The sequence below is a fragment of the Schistocerca cancellata genome, chromosome 4, assembly GCF_023864275.1.
Source record: "Schistocerca cancellata isolate TAMUIC-IGC-003103 chromosome 4, iqSchCanc2.1, whole genome shotgun sequence".
Classification (NCBI taxonomy): domain Eukaryota; kingdom Metazoa; phylum Arthropoda; class Insecta; order Orthoptera; family Acrididae; genus Schistocerca; species Schistocerca cancellata.
Window position 1 is genome coordinate 770,463,548 of NC_064629.1, and position 15,725 is coordinate 770,479,272.

General features: G+C 44.2%; 1 protein-coding gene across 1 annotated transcript in view; it reads right to left on the reverse strand.

Moving 5' to 3' along the window:
• The window catches only part of LOC126184765 (facilitated trehalose transporter Tret1-like), a 204,018-nt gene that overhangs the window by 55,183 nt on the left and 133,110 nt on the right, over window positions 1-15,725 (reverse strand). Inside the window, exon 4 of the mRNA XM_049927316.1 lies at window positions 7,504-7,689. Coding sequence (XP_049783273.1) covers window positions 7,504-7,689 — 186 coding nt within the window. The remainder of the gene's footprint in view (window positions 1-7,503; window positions 7,690-15,725) is intronic.

Below are 15,725 nucleotides of genomic sequence, written 5' to 3' on the forward strand. Positions count from 1 at the left end.
GATTTTCTTATTAACGAGAACTGTATCTGTTCTTAATGGTGTAGTTGCTGTTTGCTTGACTGTTGCTGTGACTGCGCCAACTGGCTGTGCACTTACCACCAGTTTTCTTGTTGTATTTGTAGCTGCTGTTAATACCGCTGCTCTTGTGGTTTTAATTGTCGCTGTCCTTGACTGACTCTCTCTTGCTGCACAAACTTCAAAATGTCCATGTTCTTAATGCACTGCATCAGTTCATAATGTTTTAGGTCTTTTTTGTGCCAAGACAAGTTTAGTATCCTCACTGGATGAAAGCACAATATCTTCTGGTGATGTAAGCTAGGAGGAAAGTGTGTGCACTTTCCTCATCCAGTTATGCTGATGTTTCCAAAGCTTTCTGCTAGCTGACATTACTTTCACACAAAGTTACTCACTTTATTTTGATTTTTCTCCCAATTTGCTATTGTGGCTTTGTACACTATTCATGATTCTAGGCTACCACATTTAGATTACTCTTGTTTTTTTCATCGACCACTTGGTCATTTTGGTCAACCGCCATTTCATCAGAAAACGACTCGTGGTTCTCCCACACCTTGGTAGAGTGTTACTACAGTGGTGACGAGGCTGACTCTTGTAATGATACTGGTAGATCAAAAGGTTTTGGAGTATAGGCAACATCAAATGACGCAGCAAGAACAGCAGCAGGACCAGTTGTGGCTGCAGCAACAACTGCAGCAGGAGCAGCTCAACCAAAAGGCAGAGCTGGTTTACAACGTGAGCATGCAGCCACTGAGATGAGCACCTGTTGGGTGGCCTTCACCCAAACCCCCACCGTTCTCTGTGTTTGATGACTGTATGCAGGGTGTTACAAACAGGTACGGCCAAACTTTCAGGAAACATTCCTCACACACAAATAAAGAAAATATGTTATGTGGACATGTGTCCGGAAACGCTTAATTTCCATGTTAGAGCTCATTTTAGTTTCGTCAGTATGTACTGTACTTCCTAGATTCACCGCCAGTTGGCCAAATTGAAGGAAGGTAATGTTGACTTCGGTGCTTGTGTTGACACGCGACTCATTGCTCTACAGTACTAGCATCAAGCACATCAGTACGTAGCATCAACAGGTTAGTGTTCATCACGAACGTGGTTTTGCAGTCAGTGTAATGTTTACAAATGCGGAGTTGGCAGATGCCAATTTGATGTATGGAGTAGCACGGGGCAATAGCCGTGGCGCGGTACGTTTGTATCGAGACAGATTTCCAGAACGAAGGTGTCCCGACAGGAAGACGTTCGAAGCAATTGATCGGCGTCTTAGGGAGCACGGAACATTCCAGCCTATGACTCGTGACTGGGGAAGATCTAGAACGACGAGGACACCTGCAATGGACGAGGCAATTCTTCGTGCAGTTGACGATAACCCTAATGTCAGCGTCAGAGAAGTTGTTGCTGTACAAGATAACGTTGACCACGTCACTGTATGGAGAGTGCTGCGGGAGAACCAGTTGTTTCCGTACCATGTACAGCGTGTGCAGGCACTATCAGCAGCTGATTGGCCTCCACGGGTACACTTCTGCGAATGGTTCATCCAACAATGTGTCAATCCTCATTTAAGTGCAAATGTTCTCTTTACGGATGAGGCTTCACTCCAACGTGATCAAATTGTAAATTTTCACAATCAACATGTGTGGGCTGACGAGAATCCGCACGCAATTGTGCAATCACGTCATCAACATAGATTTTCTATGAACGTTTGGGCAGGCATTGTTGGTGATGTCTTGATTGGGCCCCATGTTCTTCCACCTACGCTCAATGGAGCACGCTATCATGATTTCATACGGGATACTCTACCTGTGCTGCTAGAACATGTGCCTTTACAAGTACGACACAACATGTGGTTCATGCACGATGGAGCTCCTGCACATTTCAGTCGAAGTGTTCATACGCTTCTCAACAACAGATTCGGTAACCGATGGATTGGTAGAGGCGGACCAATTCCATGGCCTCCACGTTCTCCTGACCTCAACCCTATTGACTTTCATTTATGGGGGCATTTGAAAGCTCTTGTGTACGCAACGCATGTATCCTCGCTAACGGAGGGCATTTTGAACATTTCCTGTAACAAAGTGTTTGAAGTCACGCTGGTACGTTCTGTTGCTTTGTGTTTCCATTCCATGATTAATGTGATTTGAAGAGAAGTAATAAAATGAGCTCTAACATGGAAAGTAAGCGTTTCTGGACACATGTCCACATAACATATTTTCTTTCTTTGTGTGTGAGGAATGTTTCCTGGAAGTTTGGCCTTACCTTTTTGTAACACCCTGTAGAGAGGTGGCAAAGCTGCCTCCATAGATTTATGTTGTGCTGCAAGATCAGAAACATATCGGATCCCAGAGTCCAAAGCAATTTGTTTCTTTGCAGCAGGAATAGTTTGTAGGAGATCGCGCAAAAGCTATGTCCGTGCACTGGCCCTGAAGCATTAGAAATTATCGAACTGTGCCCTTTGCTGAGTGAGCATTTCTGGCAGCAAATGCATGTTGTGGCAGCGAGATAACAGATTAAGCCATGCAGGAAGCACAGGGACCAATTTTATGGATCCTGGATAGCAGACTTGCAAGGTCTTCCCCAGAAATGCAAGTCTGAATGTGCTAATTGCAGTATCTCATATTCTAATTTGTTGCGTTGAGACGTAGTTGTAAGATTAGCTATGGGCAACTGAGTTCAGACTAGAGCTTTGGAATCATCCTCAAATTTGTCCCTCAGATCAGATGACAATCAAGGTGCAACTACTGAGTCAGAAAACTTTTCTTGCTCCCAAATAGATTTCAGTGGACTTAGTAAACAGATGCAGCCTAGACAGGTGTCTAGAAATAGCAAATGTTCCTTAGATAATAAGAGAAATTCCCCCAGCGAGTCGGACATTTCACCTGGAAAGATGTATACATAAACAGGATGTCTCAAACCTTTTGGGTCAAACTAAAACAGGTGCTTGAGACAGGGAACCAATGGTTGGAAATGTGTATTTATGTGTTACATACACAATGTACACCACATAACAACATCATAGCTCACAGTAACTGTTCAAAGTGAAGACCAGCAGTGTCAGTGCACGAATGGCAATGGCGCATGAAGTTCTGCTGCACTCTCTCAAAGATACCTGGTGTCTGTTGTACCAGGACACAGGCAACTTGGACCCTAGCAAGCTGGTCTTTATCCATTTCTATGGGGGGTTTCATACTCCAACATCTTGATGTAACCCCAGAGGAAAAAGTCCACAATTATGAGAATTGGTGATCACACTGACTATGGGACAGGGCCTCCCATTCCAATCCAACAATGAGGATTGTGTTGTGCAGGTGCTCATGGACATTAACATCGGAGTGGGCTGGTGCACCATCATGTTGAAACAACATCCTTTCACAGAAAACGAGGGGTACAGTCTCCAAGAACTGTGGTGGTACATCTCAGTGGAATACTACGTAACATGGCCCAGTGAAATTTGGAGGCAGCAAATAAGGTTCTACTATGTGGGCTTTGACAATGCTCGCCCATATGTTGACAGAGAATTGTTACTGGTGGCCACCAATATGGGTGGCACGAGGATTGTCCTCACTCCAGACATGGCTGTGGTAGCTGTTGGAAACACCACCACTGGTGAATGAGACCCCATCTGAGAACAATACAAACTGTATGAAATTTGGCACTAAAACACTGTTGTGGATAATCCATCGACAGACGTGAACATGGGCAAGTCCATTATAGGGATGTTTTTGTCGTGTAACCACTCCCCCACAGGCCGTGCATTATCAACAGGTGCTCGATCGTGTTGAAAGATCAAATCGCCATCCCTGAATTGCTCTTCAACACTGGGAAGGAAGAAGGTGCTTAAAACATCAAAGAGCCACGCAAAACAGCAAGGAGTGCCTTCCATGAAAAACACGACCATACCATAACACCACCGCTTTCGAATTTTACTGTTGGCACTACACACGCTGGCAGACGACGTTCACCGCGCATTCGCCATACCCACACCCTGCCATCGGATCGCCACATTTGAGTACCGTGATTCGTCACTTCACACAACGTTTCTCCACTGTTCAATCGTCCAGTGTTTATGCTCCTTACACCAAGCGAGGCGATGTTTGGCATTTACCAGCGTGATGTGTGGCTTATGAGCAGCCGCTCGGCCACGAAATCCAAGTTTTCTCATCTCCCGCCTAACTGTCATAGTACTTGCAGTGGATCCTGATGCAGTTTGAAATTCCTGCGTGATGGTCTGGATAGATATCTGCCTATTACACATTACGAGCCTCTTCAACTGTCGGCGGTTCTGTCAGTCAACAGACGAGGTCAGCCTGTACACTTTTGTGCTGTACGCGTCCCTTCACGTTTCCACTTCACTATCACAGCGGAAACAGTGGACCAAGGGATGTTCAGGAGTGTAGAAATATCGCGTACACCCAATCACCTGACCAGGTTCAAAGCCCGTGAGTTCCGGGGAGCGCCCCATTCTGCTCTCTCACGATGTCTAATGACTACTGAAGTCGCTGATATGGAGTAACTGGCAATAGGTGGCAGCACAATGCACCTAATATGAAAAACGTATGGTTTTGGGGGTGTCCGGATATTTTTGATCACATAGTGTGTATCTGTATGTATAACTGTATGCTCATTCAGAAGTCAAGTATGATAACTCATGCGTAACGTTATACACTCCTGGAAATGGAAAAAAGAACACATTGACACCGGTGTGTCAGACCCACCATACTTGCTCCGGACACTGCGAGAGGGCTGTACAAGCAATGATCACGCGCACGGCACAGCGGACACACCAGGAACCGCAGTGTTGGCCGTCGAATGGCGCTAGCTGCGCAGCATTTGTGCACCGCCGCCGTCAGTGTCAGCCAGTTTGCCGTGGCATACGGAGCTCCATCGCAGTCTTTAACACTGGTAGCATGCCGCGACAGCGTGGACGTGAACCGTATGTGCAGTTGACGGACTTTGAGCGAGGGCGTATAGTGGGCATGCGGGAGGCCGGGTGGACGTACCGCCGAATTGCTCAACACGTGGGGCGTGAGGTCTCCACAGTACATCGATGTTGTCGCCAGTGGTCGGCGGAAGGTGCACGTGCCCGTCGACCTGGGACCGGACCGCAGCGACGCACGGATGCACGCCAAGACCGTAGGATCCTACGCAGTGCCGTAGGGGACCGCACCGCCACTTCCCAGCAAATTAGGGACACTGTTGCTCCTGGGGTATCGGCGAGGACCATTCGCAACCGTCTCCATGAAGCTGGGCTACGGTCCCGCACACCGTTAGGCCGTCTTCCGCTCACGCCCCAACATCGTGCAGCCCGCCTCCAGTGGTGTCGCGACAGGCGTGAATGGAGGGACGAATGGAGACGTGTCGTCTTCAGCGATGAGAGTCGCTTCTGCCTTGGTGCCAATGATGGTCGTATGCGTGTTTGGCGCCGTGCAGGTGAGCGCCACAATCAGGACTGCATACGACCGAGGCACACAGGGCCAACACCCGGCATCATGGTGTGGGGAGCTATCTCCTACACTGGCCGTACACCACTGGTGATCGTCGAGGGGACACTGAATAGTGCACGGTACATCCAAACCGTCATCGAACCCATCGTTCTACCATTCCTAGACAGGCAAGGGAACTTGCTGTTCCAACAGGACAATGCACGTCCGCATGTATCCCGTGCCACCCAACGTGCTCTAGAAGGTGTATGTCAACTACCCTGGCCAGCAAGATCTCCGGATCTGTCCCCCATTGAGCATGTTTGGGACTGGATGAAGCGTCGTCTCACGCGGTCTGCACGTCCAGCACGAACGCTGGTCCAACTGAGGCGCCAGGTGGAAATGGCATGGCAAGCCGTTCCACAGGACTACATCCAGCATCTCTACGATCGTCTCCATGGGAGAATAGCAGCCTGCATTGCTGCGAAAGGTGGATATACACTGTACTAGTGCCGACATTGTGCATGCTCTGTTGCCTGTGTCTATGTGCCTGTGGTTCTGTCAGTGTGATCATGTGATGTATCTGACCCCAGGAATGTGTCAATAAAGTTTCCCCTTCCTGGGACAATGAATTCACGGTGTTCTTATTTCAATTTCCAGGAGTGTATGTTAGCCTATCTGTTTCTATTATTTACATGTTAAGACAAAGTACTTGTGCACTGAACAATAATTAGTAAAAATTTGACTCGTTCTAAATCCAGAGATATATTTTCATATGGATCTATAGAACTCGAAATAAATAAATAAAGCAAAAGTGCTGAACGGGGACTCGAATCTGTAACCTTGTCTTTTGTCAGTCTATTTTTGGGTGTTTAATATCTGCTCAAACTACTATGGCGTGTATCGTGATCGTATGTGCTACTAAAATGATGTTGTTTCTGCAGGATGAGTCTGCTGATCCATAGACTAATAACAACAACTTTTTATACGTTTATTGGGTATTCTCAGCCACATTATTTCCCATGTAGTGTGAATTTCTACTTTAGTTGACTTAGTTTTCTGTCGTCTTGCACTAGTACGCTACCTATCGTCTGATATGATCTGTATTTTCGGTAAATACTCACGTTTACCCTCTAGATATCACTATTATCAATTTATGGTTTTCGGACGCTCAGTTAAATAAATTGGTGATGCACTCCTGAGTCCTTCAATGGGACCCCACAGGTTTCATCCCTATGGTCCAAGACAAGGAGTCAAAATCAAGATTTCCATAGAATCGCCAATGTAGTTGCCTCAGGAATTGCACTCGGTACAAACCTAAAGATCGAGTCAGACTATGAGCTTCGTCGAAGCGCCAAGAGCATGGCCAGTTGGTTTAACCTTGTTTGACAATCGTCAAGATGAACCACTTACAACTTCAGAACCGAGCGGCTCTCAGTTTGTGGCTAGTTACCATCCTGTGCCTTGAATTACTGTTTGGATAGCCTCTTCAGTATGTTAAATGAGTCCCCAGCGTATGCAGTCAATGTAAACGGTATTTCTTCGTATCCATTGTCACCACTGCACTAAGGGAACTACAGTCCCCGTCAGCACTGGATTTAATATGACATGGGATGTTAAAGGCTTTCCAACAAAACAAATGCGTCACATTGGCTCAGATTCAGTGCACATGGTATCTAATTCCGTCACTCACAATTTCGTGTTACTCCAAATTTCGCAGCATTCGAGCATACTTGAGGAATGCACTTAGCTAAATTGTAAAATCGTATACTTAGGACAAACTGTTTGTGACAAGCTGAGCTGAAAATTATACCAGGATAGTGGCTTTTTAATTACGCTATAAAAGGGTACCATATTTTTGAGAATAGATAATTTTCCACATAAGCTCAAGACAGTCAGAGATGTTGCAAGTATCTGTATTACAGAAAAAATTAATGTTTGTATTCACTTAATGTTTACGCCAGAGCATATATGATATTGAGACACATGTACTTATGAAAGTCATAAATCCTAAAGACTCTAGCAGGATTCTCAGTAATAATAATGAAAAAACACTTACCTCCTGATATTCCAGTCAGTATACGTCCAATAAATATAGGTAGGAAACTTTGTCCAACAGCAACTAATATCCACCCAGCTGCACATGGGATAGCAGCCATTTTTATCGCGTTCAGTCGTCCATATGCTTCCATGAGGATACCTCCAAGTAATGCTCCAATCGGTACGACAAGAACTAAGACACTTGCTAAAAATGTTAAATAATATTTAGTGCACAAACCAGAATGAACATCAATAAGCTCAAATAATTTTTATGTGTAAAGGAAATCTTTCATATATAACTGCTTGCGAGTAAATAATTCTCATATAGATACTAATAAGAAGATAATTAAGTATAATAAAGCTACATCTCTTTTTAGAACATCGTGAATCAATAAAAGGCCTAGAAATTAGATATTCCGTGACACTAGTAATAACTGATAAATATTCTGGCAATAAACCCATCTAGACATAAAAAGAAATGGTATTATAAGTATATGGTTGTCTGAACTCGAATGCAGTACTCCTCTGTTCAGTGAAAAAAACCTCACCACAGAATAAATCCAGCATTCGTTTCGATCCAAACATTATTGTACAGATTACCATATGATGGAGAACTCTCGAGGGTTTACAATGAGTAGAAACTGAAAGTACATATACCGAATTGCTTTGTAATGTATAGTGCTGGCTATTAAAATTGCAGCACCACTAAAACGGGATGCAACAAAAGTCAAATTGGCATTAAATATGCCACATTTTTCGACAGGCAAATTATTAGCATTTCAGCACAACCACACAGATTAGGCAGGAGCAACATCATCTAAATTTTGTATATAAGGAACTATTAAACAGCACATTCCGAATTCAGAAACCAGATTTGAACCTCGGTTTTTTTGTGAGAAGTTCTCATGTACTCGTACTAAGGAGTGTGGAGAAATTGTACCCTGTCTCATTCTGTGATGCCACTGCTCGCATTGGTCGGTATCTCGTGACTGACTTGGGAATATGGTCTCGGTGCGTTCAAGAGGGCCATGCTGAACGCCATGCAAGATCTTCAAGACCCCAAGCGACTAGCGCCTGAGAGGATACATACAAAGATTCAGGAAACGTGCTTGTTTGCAGCAAGACAAGTATCCATGTGGACAGTACAATAACGTCTGCGGCACCACGGACTATTACCATGGCGACCACTGCTATGGCTTCCCTCGATGAATCAATGGAGAGAGGCCTGCCGACAGTAGTGTGCCCATCGACAACGCTTAACACTGGAGTAGCACCACATTGTCTTTTCTCGTGAGTCACGATTCTGCATCGTGAGAGACTTATCTATGTATGGCGGCTCGCCGGCCGAAGTGGCCGTGCGGTTCTAGGCGCTGCAGTCTGGAACCGCGAGACCGCTACGGTCGCAGGTTCGAATCCTGCGTCGGGCATGGATGTGTGTGATGTCCTTAAGTTAGTTAGGTTTAACTAGTTCTAAGTTCTAGGGGACTAATGACCTCAGCAGTTGAGTCCCATAGTGCTCAGAGCCATTTGAACAATTTTTTTTTATGGCGGCTCCTAGGAGAATTAACGTTGCCACACTGGATTTTTCATCATCATACTGTTTGAGCACGTGGCATGATGGTATGGGGATGGCACTGAGTACACAGAACGATCACCCTGGTCTGCATAGGCAGTAATTTTGACAGTAGGTGTTACATTGATGACATGTTAAGACCGGTGGCTGTATCCTATCTTGGAGGACTCTGCAAAGTTATCTTTCAACGGGATAACGCAAGATCGCATGTTACCTGTGCTGTCCTGACCTACCTCTATACAGAGCGTGTTCGGCCGTCAGTATGATAGCACCTACTCCAAATGTCTTACCCACTGAAAACATGTGGGCATGGATTGCGGAGAGACTAATAATACTCCACGACTCACAAACCACTACGGTTGATGAGATGAAGTGGCATGTAGTGACATAACCATATCTCACATCTAAGACCAGTTGACTTGATGTCCAGTGGGCGCTGATGACCACGCTGTTTAGCGCCCGTAAACCTCAAACACACACACACTTGATGTCCAGCAGGGGGTGGCAGATCTGTATATTAAATTTCGCATCCTGTATACCCTGAATCACAGATGTGTTCTTCCTACTATATGCACACAATAAGTACAATTTCGTTATTTGTTGTCCTTTCCGGTGTTGCAGTTTTAACAGCCAGTAAGGTACAGGGTGGTTATACGTGTAAATAAACTTTCGCTTCTTGAGCCAGGGTAGACTGAAAACCATTTACCTTATGGGTATACAACTTTGTAGTAATGTGCGCTGCGCTGCAGGATTTGCGTTGTTAGTAGTGTTATGCGATGAATTGCTGTTAAGCAGTTTTTATGTAATGCCTTGCCGGTACTAGAACGGCGACGTAGGGTTGAAGCACATTTGCAGACAGTACACATGGATTTGGACAAGACGAACAGGGCTTTATTCGTAAATTTCTTATCAAAACAACAACAATAGTGCTGCTACACATCGCGATTATCGACCCATTAAAGAAATACTGATAGGTCCTTTTTCCGCACCGGGATTGAACAAGATGATTCGGAAGTTCGAACTAACTTGCGCTTTTGGAATTCTTCTTGGGAAACACAGACGCCCAGTTGCTGGACAAATAGTTGAAGAAGTTACTGTTGCTATGAGTGAGAATTCTAGAAGCAGTGTGCCATATTTAAGTAGCGCTCGAGCTGAGTCCCGACAACTGAATATCCCACGGTCCACCGTTCTAAAAGTACTGCAAACAGTTGTGAAATGGTATCTTAAGTGCATTTTGAGGCTGTCTTAAATGCAGGTGGTCGTCATATTGAGTAACATTTGTAAACTAGAATATAAACGTGGTAGACAGTGAACAAATGTTAACCTCTTATGTCGAAATGAGAATGTGTTTGATTCAATGGTTCATTCGCGATTTCTCTTCTTCGTGTCCTTATAAATGTTTCTACAAAAGTTTCGTTGCCCCACAATCACTCGTTTTACCAGGGGCCCGTCTCTGGTACCGAATGTTTAATTATAACTGCCCTTTACATTAGATAAACTTTTATATTCTTTAAAGTGAAAGTTAGGGAACACCAATAAGGGAAAGGATCAATTACATGTAACTTAAAGTTAATTACAGGTCCAATACAACTAGTCCTTTCAAATTCAGAAGCAATTGTAGTGGACCTATAATTACTACCGAACGGCCTTGCCTCAGTGGTTACACTGGTTCCCATCGGATCATCAAAGTTACGCAATGTCGGGCTTCGCTAGCACTTGAATGGGTGACCGTCTGGGCCTGCCGAGAAATGTTGGCAATTGGTGTGCACTCTGTCCTTGTGAGGCCAATAGAGGAGCTACACTATGTGATGAAAAGCATCCGGACACCTGGCTGGAAATGACTTACAAGTTCGTGGCACCCTCCATCGGTAATGCTGGAATTCATTATCGTGTTTGCCCACCCTTAGCCTGGATGACAGCTTCCACTCTCGCAGGCATACGTTCAATCAGGTGCTGGAAGGTTTCTTGGGGAATGGCAGCCCATTCATCACGGAGTGCTGCACTGAGGAGAGATATCGATGTCGATCGGTGAGGCCTGAGACGAAGCCGGCGTTCCAAAACTTCCCAAAGGTGTTCTATAGGATTCAGCTCAGAACTCTGTGCAGGCCAGACCATTACAGGCACGTTATTGTCGATCCACAGGCCGTGCATTATGAACAGGTGCTCGATCGTGTTGAAAGATGCAATCGTCATCCCCGAATTGCTCTTCAACAGTGGGAAGCAAGAAGGTGCTTCAAACATCAATGTAGGCCTGTGCTGTGATAGTGCCACGCAAAACAACAAGGGGTGCAAGCCCCCTCCATTAAAAACAAGATCACACCATAACACAAGCGCCTCCGAATTTTACTGATGGCACTACACACGCTGGCAGATGACGTTCACCGGGCATTCGCCATACCCACACCCTGCCATCGGCTTGCCACATTGTGTACCGTGATTTGTCACCCCACACAACGTTTTTCCACTGTTCAGTCGTCCAATGTTTGCCCTCCTTACACTAAGCTAAGCGTCGTTTGGTACTTACTGTCGTGATGTATGGCTTATGAGCAGCCCTCGACCATGAAATCCAAGTTTTCTCATCTCCCGCTTAACTTTCATAGCACTTGCAGTGGATCCTGATGCAGTTTGGAATTCCTGTGTGATGGTCTGGATAGATGTCTGCTTATTTCACATTACGACCCACTTCAACTGTCGGCGGTCTCTGTCAGTCAACAGACGCGATCGGCCTGTACGCTTTTGTGCTGTACATGTCCCTTCACGTTTCCACTTCACTATCGCATTGGAAACAGTAGACTAAGGGATGTTTAAGAGTGTGGAACTCTCGCGTACAGACGTATGACACAAGTGACACCTAATCACCTGACCACGTTCGAAGTCCATGAGTTCCGGGGAGCGCCCCATTCTGCTCTTTCACTATGTCTAATGACTACTGAGGTCGCTGATGTGGAGTACCTGACAGTAGGTGGCAGCACAATACACCTAATATGAAAAACGTATGTTTTGGGGGTGTCCAGATACTTTTGATCTCATAGTGTATTTGATTGTTAAGTAGTGACTCCAGTCTCGAAAACTGACAACAGCCAGGAGAGCGGTGTGCTGACCACATGCCGCTCCATATCTGCATCCAGTGACGCCTATTGGCTGAGGATGACACATCGGTCGGTCGGTAACCTTGAGCCTTCCGAGGTCTGTTCGGATGGAGTTAAGTTTTAGTTCTATAGTTACTAACACTTCATGTTATTTGCAACTTTTCCTTTCCGTTTTTGTTATTTTGTCCTTCACAGTCATTCAGAAGGGTCATCCTGCACCTCCGAAAATGAAAAAAAGAAGTTTCGTCACATATGTATTGTCGGCCGGGGTGGCCGAGCGGTTCTAGGCGCTACAGTCTGGAACCGCGCCACCCCTACGGTCGCAGGTTCGAATCCTGCATCGGGCATGGATGTGTGTCATGTCCTTAGGTTAGTTAGGTTTAAGTAGTTCTTAAGTTCTAGGGGACTGATGACCTCAGAAGTTAAGTCCCATAGTGCTCAGAGCCACATATGTATTAATCTCTTTACAAAATCTGTAATACAGAATTCAAACGCGTAAAGATTAGTGTTTGTGTATTTCATAGCACTAAGTGGAATATGGACATGTGCTTTCTATAGCCGGCCGGGGTGGCCGTGCGGTTCTAGGCGCTACAGTCTGGAACCGCATGACCCCTACGGTCGCAGGTTCGAATCCTGCCTCGGGCATGGATGTGTGTGATGTCCTTAGGTTAGTTAGGTTTAAGTAGTTCTAAGTCCTAGGGGACTGATGACCTTCGAAGTTAAGTCCCATAGTGCTCAGAGCCATTTGAACCATTTTTTGCTTTCTATATGTAATGAACTACACCACGCAGTAAACGTTTGTAATTTACACAATCAGGTTTATTTACTGACTCCACTAAGAGACAGTAATAGTTATAGTGATGGAAATTGATTTCGAATACTGAAAGCGATCTGAACAGCAACCGCTATATCAGGGAGACCTCAGAGTCTGAGATACTGCAGCTCCTTCAGACGGCTCCACATATCGCGTATCAGCAGTACAACGATGGGCCACCAGAGAGGACGAATGTGCAAGTCTTCTTTGGTTACCAATGCTTCCTTGGCTTGCATATTCACCTGACACGTCGCAAAGACGCACTGAGTGATCAAAATCTTCTGCAATCCCAATCATTTGTCATGCACCTAGTCTATGGAGTAAAACTCACTTCAGTCACCTGTCTCTTCTGTGTTACAGTCATCGATAGCCTTTGTAACATACGGTGTGATATCACATACTGAGGCTGAAATACAGTATCGTCAGTGGAGACAAACTGTCGTACACATCCTATCTGTTCTACCCATTTTAGTAACCCATCGTTTTTCACTAAAGAAATTCTTAACATAATATTGAATTTTCCAGATAACCTGTTGGTGTTTCTGCAGGTCTGTTTATCATTGCAAGATTACGCAGTGTGCACAGTTTTCAAGAGGCGAACTAAGACAGGATTTTGTGTGGTCTGTTAACGCTGGATTTTATGTTTTTGCTCGAAAACATCGCATTTCTTCGAAGTCGATGGGCTCTGCTGTGTGGGATTTTGATGCTCTCCTGTAAGATTTTGTGGACATATGAAGTTCGTGCTACTTCAGAGATTTTGTTTTTAGGCCCAGTGGGGTAGGTGATGTGACAGTTTCATTGCCAATCATTACAATTATACGAAACGTCAAAAAAGCGTCCCGGCATTCGCCTTAAGAGATCTAGGGGAAACATTGAAAACTCAATCCTGTATAGCCGAATAGGGCTTTGAGCCGCAGTCGTTCAGAATACGAGTGAAATTAAGCGAAACAACGCATTAAAATTATTACGTCTGTGCTGCAATAGTGTTTGATCGCAAAGAATGGCAGTATAAGGGCCAAAGAAGGCTAAAGGGTGTAATCTAACATGTCTTCACAGACATCAGGTATACGGCCTCCAGACTACCAGGTCACAAGTTGTCAAACAGTGAACATGTTGCTGTTGTTGTATTGCAGTAGAAATGCCGGAACATCCAATCCGTATTTTCGAATCTCCTGTGTGAGATACGAAAAAGTATACTATTGATATAAGGAGTCCAAACAGGTATATTTAAATCTAGCATCAACCGCATTATTTGAGATGTAGATTCTCAGATAGTGACAATAAAGGTAATTTTGCACAAGCTTTTCGACAGATAAGAAAACTTTTCTAAAGTGGGGTTCAGATGTTTCCCTGATGAATAATTTATTTTTAACTAAGGTATAGACCACAGGGAAGTAAACTACATTTAAAATATGAATAAAGGACATGAAGAAACAATAACATTGTGCTTCAGAGAAAAGTTTGTTTAGATGCAGCTCAATACTGTGATCTCGCAAGTACGTTTCATTCTACATGTGGTAAACAGTCTATATTAGGGCTGACAGATCATGTGTGTGCATAAACTGATGACGGAAAAGTTCATGCATTGATGTAGAGGAAAGGACGCGCCAACATGATGCTAATGTTTATCTGCAAAGATACACGGGTTCAGAATGTAATCCTTGCAGTACTACCCTAAAGCAGAAGGGAGAGAACAGAAATGAGTGTGTGTCAAAAACGTAACTGAGAACGAGTTCGGCCGTCGTTGGGATGGTAATGATGTTAGTGGAAATACTGTAAGGAGTGAAATGAAATTGCTGTGTCTACAGGGATTCCATGCAGATCCATATGGGGGGACTACTTTACCTCCAGAATATTTTACCCAAGAGGATGGTATCATCTTTAAAACATACAACACAGCTGCAGGTCCTCGCTAAACAGAACGACTGTAATTATTTTCAGCCATAATGGCTATGTTTGTGCACCGTGACTGTGTGGGATAATTATTTATCTCAAGTTTCTACTACCAGACACTTATTATTTTATGCTTAATCTAACATAATGCAACGCGTTTCGAACATGTTCTGTTCATCTTCAGGCGTTTATACATACATACGTACATATAGAGAAATGTTACTTAAAAATAAACAGTCTTAAACTAAATTAATCTAGAACTCTCTGTCCATTGTTTTTTACTGTAGCTGCTGGTGTGGCATTTGGGGGGAAGGAGGGGGGCAGTGTATGGCTAGAAATCGAAATCAGTGATGTCTTTTGCTGGTTTTCTTCCTTGTGGTTGACTATGTATATCACTGCCTGTATAGGATGCAGATAGATTTACATCAGTTATGTGTTACGAAAATAGTGTGAAAGGCTTTTATATGACAGTTCATCACTTACAATTTCATCATCTTGCTGCTTCATTAGCATCGCTGGTGTAATGGCGGAGCTGTTGATTGACATTACACTATTGCACATTATATTTTTTGTTACTGGCTGCCAATTTTTATATTATGCTTCAAACCCTTATTTAGTAGTGTCATTTCTGCCTGACTGAATTCATTGTTAGTTCAATTTACAACTCTTGGCAATCAATGACAAAAAATATAATGTGCAATAATGTAATGTCAATTAACAGCTCCGCCATTGTACCAGTGATGCAAGTGAAGCAGCAAGATGATGGAATTGTAAGTGAACAACTGTCATATAAAAGCCTTTCACACTATTTTCGAAACACATAACTGATGCAAATCTATCTGCATCCTATACAGGCAGTGATATACATAATC